The 9,760-nt window shown below is 35.6% G+C and overlaps 2 protein-coding genes across 2 annotated transcripts; both read left to right on the forward strand.

Annotated features, from left to right (window-relative positions):
- The first annotated feature begins 3,540 nt into the window (after positions 1-3,540).
- LOC121267262 lies at positions 3,541-4,044 on the forward strand. Its single transcript, XM_041171111.1, has one exon. The coding sequence runs from the start codon at positions 3,541-3,543 to the stop codon at positions 4,042-4,044; it is 504 nt and encodes a 167-aa protein (XP_041027045.1).
- Positions 4,045-6,518: 2,474 nt separating this feature from the next.
- On the forward strand, positions 6,519-9,506 carry LOC121266925 (adenylate kinase 1, chloroplastic). Its single transcript, XM_041170777.1, has 4 exons — positions 6,519-6,906; positions 7,533-7,673; positions 8,499-8,771; positions 9,006-9,506. The coding sequence occupies exons 1-4, from the start codon at positions 6,604-6,606 to the stop codon at positions 9,147-9,149; spliced, it is 861 nt and encodes a 286-aa protein (XP_041026711.1). The 5' UTR covers positions 6,519-6,603; the 3' UTR covers positions 9,150-9,506.
- Positions 9,507-9,760: the final 254 nt, after the last annotated feature.

Consider the following 9,760-nt stretch of genomic DNA (forward strand, 5'->3'; position numbering starts at 1 on the left):
AAGCAGGAAGTCAATGGGACCACCAGTTGCAACTTTTACCACTCAGCACCACTTATTAATGGACTTAGAAAGAGCTGCTATTGAGGTTGTTACTGGTGACCAGCAGGCGCTGGTAGCCAGTTTGATGGTTCAACCAGTTTTGATAGACAGAATTAAGCATGTCCAGAAAGAAGATTCAGAGTTAGCGAGATTGGTGGAAGAAGTAGAAAAAGAGAATAAATCCGAGTTCAACATTTCTGAATATGGAATATTAAGGTTCTGAGGTAGATTGTGTGTGCCAGACAATGAAGAAATAAAAAGAATCATCCTCGAAGAAGCACAACACTCTCTTTACACAGTTCACCCAGGTAGTACAAAAATGTATTCGAACTTGAGGGAATCTGTAACACCACATTCCTGTAGGCTAGGAGTGCCACGTGTTTTTCATAAAATAAACTCGGCGAGAGATCTCATATTTAATAAATGAACTTAGAATTTATTTTGTAGAAAAATGACTAATAAAATGTTTCCCAAAAATATTAAATGAATAATCTGAATAAAATTTATGTCAAAAAAGTAATTTTATTCTAGAAGGTCTGAAACTAAATCAACTCCTCTTTTTGCTCCTGGCCTGCCTGTTTGTGTTCATCATCCTCACCTAGGTGGTTAAAAACATGAAATAAAACTAAAATGAGTCGAAGACTCGGCAAGAAATCCATCACAACATAAATATAATAAACATAAGGTTTTCATAAAAATTTTCTTGCTAAGAGTTTAAATTCATGACTGTTCATACTGATGCTTATGTTATGCATGACTAATTTATCTGAATTAACTAACTGATCTGACTGATCTGATTTAACTAACTAATCTGACTGGCCAAAACACTTAACCCTGTGTGCGATGGGAGCCGCTGATAGTATTTTAGCATACTATGGTGGACCACACTTGAGTCCGTGACTTGCACATCTACCCTGAAATTGAATTGCATTAGTACTATGCATGTGAATGACCATCTGCTTAACTGATCTAATCTTATCTTGCACTTGAACTTAAGATAACTTGCGTGTCTTATACACATGAGATGCATAACATAATACATACATAATTATAATTTCTGAATTTGAATATGATGCGGAATGACATGATCGTATGCTATGCTAGATTACATGTTTGCATATGACATGAGTGGTGCACAAATAATGGTTGTCAATGAACTGGCTTGAATAATACTTATATAAACTGAACTGTGATAATCCTAATTTGTGATCAAGTTACTTACCTCGATGCGCTTCTTCTTGAATATCACTTTGTAACTCGTCACCTATATGCAATATTAACTATCGCTAAATCTGTCTAGGAACAAAATGTACTAATATCCTACTTAATTAAATTCACAATCTAAAAGATAGTCAAATAAATATTTTGTTTAACACCATAATCAACAAATCCTGGTATTTAAATTACTTAAATACTAATAATATATTATAATTTAGTAGAAATACTTGGGCTATTTTAAAAATAAGTCATAAAAATCTCAATTCTTAAAATAGGTTTCATTTCTTAACATAATTATTCAATCTTATAAGAAATCTAATAAATATTAATGTCGTTTAAATATTCTTAACATAATATTTTTATTAAAATTCTACTAAATAGACAAAAGAATATTAACAAAATATTAGGTTCAATAGTATACTTTAAAATATATTTCAAATTCTTTAAACACTTTCTTATATAAATGAGTCTTTGACTAATATATTTATTTAAGTAAAAACTTCACCCTTAAAATATTAATATTAAGCCCAATAAAATTACTAAAAAGTTTTTGAAATAATATAGGATCAAGCCCAATTTAAAATAAAGTCTCTTTAAAGATCATTAGAATCTGTAAGAGTTGCAATCTGGCCTATAATAATATTACTATATGAGTCCATCTAAATAAGCCAAGCACCCGCACATAAGGGCTTAGGGCCGAAGTGCCCATCTAGAGTTCCTCTGGAAATCAAAACACATAGGAGTCGGGACCAAAACAGAGAACTCAGAAGAGAGAGGCGTGCGATATTCATAGAGAGGAGTTGATGCACGGCGGTTCTGGCAACAAGCGGGGGTCACAGCGGTGCAACTGGGTGGTCCTCTAGGCATGGTGGTTCGACGCAGTGAGAGAGAGAGAGAGTTTTAGAGAGAGAAACTGTTAAACTGAAAACATTAGGGAGAAAAACTGGTGGTCGACAGCGGTGGGCTTATTGGAAGGGAGTGGGCTCGACGAGGCTGAGCTAGTCGGCTGTTTCTGTGGTCGAGGAGAGGGTGGTTTACTGCGGTGGCTGCTGGTTGCTAGGAGGGAGGCTGCTGGACAAAGTATAAAAGGCGCAAGTGAGTTCTTCGTATTTTCGTGTGTTTAAAACAGAGGATTTTCGTGGATTTTATAGACAGGGAAATGGAGGATTTATAATAGGATTTTTGGTTTCCTGTTAGAATTTGGATATATCAATTAGGGGATAAGGATAAGTATGATGTTAGGATTATAAAATGAGGTTTACGGGTGGAGATAGGAAGAAATAAGATTTAAATTTAAACCAAAACTCTAGTGGAACGTAAAATCTGATAAAATCTAGTAATAATTATTAAAATTAATAATAATTCAAAACTCTAGTAAAATTAATAATAAAACCAAACTCTAGTAAATTCAAACAAAATTATAGTAGTAATTATTAAAATTAATAAATGTAAAATTTGATAAAATAATAATAATAATAATAATAATAATAATAATAATAATAATAATATAATATTTATAGTTATATAAAACATACATAAAATTTATCTTATGGCCTAATCTTAGGATTTGGTTGTTACAGAGTCTTTTTGGTGAAATGATATGAAAAGGGAAATCGCCAAATTTTTAGAACAATGCCTAACTTGCCAACAGGTGAAAGTGGAACATCAGAGACCAGCAGGGTTATTGCAACCACTCCAGATTCCAGAATTGAAGTCTGAGCATATTTCTATGGATTTTGTTACAGGCTTACCACGAACGCTGACTGAGTAGGATGCAATATGAGTGATAGTGGACCGCTTGACGAAGATTGCTCACTTTGTGCCTATAAGAATTTCTTATAAGTTGGAGAAACTAGTCGAGCTGTATGTACAGGAGATAGTGAGATTACATGGGGTATCAGTGTCCATTATGTCGGATATGGATCCTCGTTTCACTTCAAAATTTTGGCGAAACTTACAGGAGGCCATTGGCACTAGGTTAAATTTTAGCACTACTTTTCACCCTCAGACGGATGGTCAGACAAAAAGTCCATTCAAATTTTGGAAGACATGTTGAGTGCATGTATGCTGGATTTTAGGGAAACCTAGATACAACACTTGTCTTTGGTCGAGTTTGCTTATAATAACAATTATCAGATTAGCATTGGAATGGCACCTTGTGAAGCATTATATGGTAGGAGGTGTAGATCTCCCTTGTACTGGGACGAAGTGGGGGAAACACAAATCTTGGGTCTAAAAATCATACAGAAAGCAACATAAAAGATAGGGACCATTCGAGCCAGAATGAGAGTGGCTCAGAGTCATCAGAAGAGCTATGCAGATAATTGTCATCGCCAATTGGAGTTTGAAGTTAGGGATAAGGTATTCTTGAGAATTGCACCAATGAGAGGGGTCATGAGATTTATAAAGAAGGGCAAGTTGAGTACTAGATATGTCGGACTCTTTGATATTCTTGATCGGATTGGCCCAATGGTTTACATGGTAGCCCTACCACTAGCACTCTCAAGGGTATATGATGTTTTTCATGTATCTATACTGAGGAAGTATATACCCGACCCCACCCACGTTATTGACTACAAACCACTTCTACTTCAAGAAAATCTGACTTATACGGAAGAGCCAGTGCAGATTGTAGAGAGAAAAGAACAAGTGCTACGGAATCAAACCATCCCCTTAGTTAAAGTGGTATGGAATAATCATGTTATAAGGGAAGCCTCTTGGGAATTAGAAGATGAGATGCGAGTAATGGGAAGAGATGAACTTAGCAAGGGGAAGAGGGAGGTCTGAAACTTAAAGAGGCAAAAGTGAATGAAAAGTGGGCTTGCCAGCCTCGGGCATTCAATAACGATGATGACCATGGTGTGTGGCATTGCTCGACTGGGAGGGACAATCTATGGAAAATATTTTGAGTACGAATCGAATGTGCATGAATGGGTGCAAGAATCCGTGTGAGCGTGAGTATGGACAGAAAAATAGAGAGTGGGAGAAAATCAAGAAATTAAAGGGAACAAGGGGAAAAGCTTACCAGTGTGAAAAATGGTCAATTGGCAATGGCCCTTGATGGTGGAGGTGATTCCAGCTCAGCTGATTGACAGAAAACTGTCACGAAGAGTTTTTAGTTTTGAGTAATGATTTACACAATATATTTTATAATATATGTTAAATGAAGATATTTTTATAAAGTGATGTTACTTTTAAAAAATATTTTATTAAACTGTTATTTATTTTAAAATATAATTGTATAATGTGTCGTGAAAAGTGACGTGTATTTATCATTTTTCTTTAATTTTTAACCTTATGCCTGAAAACAGGGCCCCCCATAGAATCCCATGCTGCCACGATGCTGACTCATTTTGCCTTTAATATGATAGAATCCTCTTGTAATCTACTGTAATAGTGAAGATGGTGGAAATGAAAGAGTGCGGCTGTAGTATGAATTTATTGGGATGCTGTTGTATTGAGGAATGTAATGGAAATGGAATGCCACGGACTGAAACAAAAGTGAATGAGCACACCAGGTGTTTGGATAAATAGCTAGAAGAACTGTATTGCTGCGGAAGCAACTTCGAGGGCTCCCAACCTCCTACAGAATTCCTTCTTACAATATTCTCTTATGTTCAATTCCACTACCTTCCCTGTCTTAAGACGTTGTTCTAACGAATAAACTAACTTGACCTCACAGTATGTAGAAAATAAATGATAGACCAATATGAAAACTGACAGTTGATAGATGAACGCATCGTTTGGAATAATTCCAAACGCTGCGTTTACAGACCCCATAATAATAAAGACAATTGAAACGGTGCAGCTAATAAAAACACCCAGCAATACGGTGCGTCTTGTTCTTCAAGTCCCAGACTTCCACGACATCGTTCCAGCCTTCTTTGAACTGCTTCAAGTCTCCCTTCTTCATTTCAACAGATCCCGCAAACACTTGACTTCCGTGACTCAGCTCATGTCTTCTTCCTTAGCACCGACGGAGCTCTAACACAGGGGCCCCCATGGAATCCCATGCTGCCACGATGCTGACTCCTTTTGCCTTTAATATGTTCGTCTTATAAGGAAAAAAAAATTACATGCACGTCTATGGAATATGAATAATAATAAGAAGAAGAATGTTCGGAACACGCTTGGTAATATGTTTGTCTGTGCATTTCTAAGACATTATTATGTTTGTTTATTATTATGTTTGTTTATATTAAGGATAAATATTAGAATACCTCTCTCTTCCTTAAAAAGTATATAGCTCGAATAATCGAATTGGTGTGATTCTTGGAGGAGAGCAGAGAGCTCTGAACTCTGGTCACGGTAGCGTGGAAGTTTTGTAAGCAGAGGCTATTTTTTATTTTTATATAATTAAATGGATGAGTTATTGCAAAAAGAGAATACTATATATAATTGTGAAGCGTCGCGTAATCGTTTGAAAAAGAATGAAGTCTACTAGTAAAAAATTAATTTTTTTTAAATAAGTCTCGTATTTACTAATTTTTTTAAAGAGATTGCGTGACGCTTGCGCATTCTACAACTACAAATATCATTTCTCTTTAAAAAAATTACAAATAAGAGCCGTTGCTAAAAGAGCAAGGTCCTAGATCCAAAGCAGGAATGATACAAAGGGTGTCCCATCAATCTGAACAACTTGTTTAGATCATATTAAGGATACATTTGAAAATTCAACTCATCATTATAATTTTTTTAAATTTCAAAATAAAATATAATAAACAATTTAATTTTTTTAAATCTTAAAATAATATTCTAATAATATTTTATCATCTCAATTCAACTCAATTCAATTTATCATTCAAATATAACCTAAAGCTTGTATTTGAATTTAAGATATATCTTTAAAATGTCCACGTTAGCATGTAAAATCTGTCCATGTAAATTTCTTCTATCTAACTCTTAAAAAAATTTATTGATCATTTTAAAAAAGAATAGTGCTACATGTATTTATAATTTTATTTACAATTTTATGTATAACACTCATTTTATCAATTTTTTTTAATTTTTAATTTTATAATTTTCAACTCATCAATAACTGTCAGACAGATAATTAAGTTTTTTTTTTTTTACATTTTTCTTTAAAAAGTTAGCAACTCTCTTGAAATAAAATGGATTAGCCATGCTTTGGTCCTTCAAACTGCGCGGCGTTTCAATTTGTTCTTCTAAACTGCACGTCGTTTCATCTTTGACGCAGCATCGAATTCGGCCCAGATCCGGTAGAATATTCCCTCTTAATGACTTCGGCTTAAAATGTCCAATTAGGGTTTGGCGGCCCAAATTCCAATCCCTCTCTCTCTCCATCTCTCCACAAGCTCAATTCTCTCTCTCTCTCTTTTCCCTCCAATGGAGGCCATTAGCCGCCTCGCAAAGCTCTCCTCCGGTTCCTATCTCAGGAGATGCTTATCTTCGGCCGTTGCATCCGAATCCAATCCCCCTTATACCTCTCCTTTCCTTCCAAAGCCTGACTATAATCTAATCCACAAAGATCCCAAGAACAGACATGTCCAATGGGTATTCCTGGGCTGCCCCGGCGTGGGCAAGGGCACCTACGCCAGCCGCCTCTGTAATCTCCTCGGCGTCCCCCACATCGCTACTGGAGATCTAGTCCGGGAAGAGCTCGCCTCCACTGGCCCCCTCTCTCAACAGGTTCTTCTGTCTCGTTCCTTGATCTCTTTTTCAGAGTTCTTATTACTTTCTATTTTCGTTATTATTCGGATGATTTTTTTCTTTTGAACAACTTCATACTATGAAAGGGTTTTAAGAATTAGTGGTGAATACCGCAGAAAATATAGCCTTTTCTTAGTGGATTATATAAGAGTTAAAAATAAAATTGTTCTTAACTGTCCATTCTAATTTTTTTTGAAATTCTTGTTTACTGAGGCTGGCCATAGGAGTGCTTAACTTATATATATATATATATATATATATATATATATATATATATATATTGAAATCTTAACTTCTTTGTTGAGTTACTGAAAATGGTGTAGCTGGTTGGACGCGTAGAACTTGTGATTATTTAACTGATTGATGACAAGTAGTTAAGAAACTTCCTATTTGAGCTATATGAGCTGTCAGGCTTGCCGTTATATGGTATTTGCATTCTAGTGATCTTATTTGTTATCTAGCGAGTTACGTCTTCCCCTTTAGTACGTGGGGCTCAAGGCAAGACAATTCGTTAATGCGAAAGCATATTGTTTAGAAGTTCTTTGAGAAAATTACAAGCTTTGATACTTCTCTGTCTCACTAAACTTCATTGTTATCTGGTGCAGCTATCTGAGATTGTTAACCAAGGTAAACTGGTGTCGGATGAACTTATAGTAAGCTTATTGTCAAAGAGACTGCAGGCTGGGGAAGCTAAAGGTGAATCGGGATTTATTCTTGATGGTTTTCCTCGAACAATAAATCAAGCGGTGGGCATCTTCTCTGTGATCAAGAGAGAGTGTTATAACTTACTATCTTGTACATTTGAAAGAGAAGGAAAAAAAAAGATCTTTTTAAAATACATCACCAATGGTTTCTTTATCCTATCCTTTAAAATACATCACCAAAACTCACTTTTTCTATTTTACAAACTAACTTTTACAATATACCATATATCAACTTATCTATTTTTTCTTTATATAATTTAAATATTATAATAATTTCTGGGAGAAAAAGTACAAGAAGAGAGAGAAAATAGTTAAAAAAACTGTTTACATTTGTGCACAGTCCATGGTACATGTAGCAGCAACACTGTAGAAAACTTGAAAATAGATATGAAATGCATCATCTGTTGGACGGCACTTTTGGGCTACTTTCCTTCAAATTTTACAGAAATATGGGTTTTACAAAACCCATTGAGAATGCTAGTATGGGAGAACTTAATCTTGCTTGCTACAACGTACTCTAGATTCTTTCTATTTTCCCAACAGCCTGTCTAATACCATTGAAAGGACATACCCAAGCCAGAAATACCCTGCCAAAACCCAAGATTATTAAGCCTGGGTTTAGTTTTCTTCCAAAGGTTTATCTTCCGAGTTCAGCCAGATAGTCCTCAATGAGAATTATGCAATTGCTAATTTTTTTTTTTTCATATGATTCTCATCTGGGTGGATAATCTCTCTCTGCATTTATTCGGCAACCTGAGTTAGGTGACCAAGCAGTATTACACAAATCTCTCTCTCTCTCTCTCTCTCTCTCTGCCTTGTTCCTTTGTGATATATGCTCAAATTTGGCTTGATTGTTTGTTCTCTCAGGAAATATTGGAAGGTGTGACTGACATTGATTTGGTGGTCAATCTGAAGCTCCGCGAAGATGTTTTGCTTGAGAAATGTCTTGGAAGAAGAATTTGCAGTGAGTGTGGAGGGAATTTTAATTTGGCATCCATTAATGCTAAGGGTGAAAATGGGAATCCTGGTATTAGCATGGCTCCACTTCTTCCCCCACCACAGTGCATGTCAAAGCTCTTTACTCGGTCAGATGATACTGAAGCCGTTGTAAAGGAACGGCTTCATGTATACAATGAAAAGGTATTGATATCTTCTTTTACTTTTCTATCTATCAATGGGACACTTGCAAGACACTTGTGAATGCAAACAGGTCCGTCTAAAATATTTTTTCCCCCTTTATGTGGTTGGTGTTTGTGTCCTTGAAATGGTTTTGTTGAAAATAGATTGCATCTCTATAGGTTTTAATGACTCTTTTTAGATATCTATCTCTTGTGCTGATTATTTGGTGCCTTGACCATCCTATTTTTCTTGCAGAGTCGGCCTGTGGAGGAATTTTATCGAAGCCGGGGAAAATTATTGGAGTTTGACCTCCCCGGAGGGATCCCAGAATCCTGGCCAAAATTGCTGGAAGCTCTCAATCTTAATGATTATGAGGAGAAGCAGTCTGCTGCAGCTTAGGCTATTTTACTGCATCTTTGAAGGTACATCATTCATTGCATGTGTAAGGTTCATTAGTCAAGGGAGGGGAAGTGGGATGGAGAACATACTCTCCCTTTGGAGAATTAAAAAATAAATAAATAACTTGAAAACTGCGTTGCAATTTGATCTCTTCAGAATTTTTTTTGCTTCAATATGAAGTGGTTTCTGGTCTATTATTGTATGAGAGAGATCTGTCACAGTATTGTTTGGTTGAGGGATAACTTAATTTTAAGAAGCTATTTTTTGGCACCAATAAGCTTCAGTAGTGGAGGTTGATATATCAATAATGAATTTTTGTAACTTACGATTAATGATTTAATCAAGCTTCAGTTTGAAGTGAGTGATGTTCTGTAGTTCCCAACATACATAATCCTTATTGATATTGGTGATGTCAAATGATTATAGATTTCATGATCTTTTGTATAGGGGGTCTGAAATGTCTGAGATTGTGTTTTCAAAAAGTACTTGTGTGCATTGTATGGCACACTGAATACATCTCTAAGTAGGACAGTTTTCTTAAATATACGTCCCATTTCCCCTTGTTTTCTCTTGGGCTTTATGATATTCCTCAGTCAGTCATAGATGTAGTG

Source organism: Juglans microcarpa x Juglans regia, chromosome 5S (genome assembly GCF_004785595.1).
Source record: "Juglans microcarpa x Juglans regia isolate MS1-56 chromosome 5S, Jm3101_v1.0, whole genome shotgun sequence".
In the NCBI taxonomy this organism is placed as follows: Eukaryota; Viridiplantae; Streptophyta; class Magnoliopsida; order Fagales; family Juglandaceae; genus Juglans; species Juglans microcarpa x Juglans regia.

Bases quoted from the DNA above. Each gene is read 5' to 3' on its own strand.
- LOC121267262 (XM_041171111.1), top strand. From the start codon at position 3,541: ATGAGAGTGGCTCAGAGTCATCAGAAGAGCTATGCAGATAATTGTCAT.
- LOC121266925 (XM_041170777.1), top strand. From the start codon at position 6,604: ATGGAGGCCATTAGCCGCCTCGCAAAGCTCTCCTCCGGTTCCTATCTC. The intron at 6,907-7,532 runs GTTCTTCTGTCT...TATCTGGTGCAG, and splicing joins CTGGCCCCCTCTCTCAACAG to CTATCTGAGATTGTTAACCA. The intron at 7,674-8,498 runs GTGGGCATCTTC...TTGTTCTCTCAG, and splicing joins CTCGAACAATAAATCAAGCG to GAAATATTGGAAGGTGTGAC.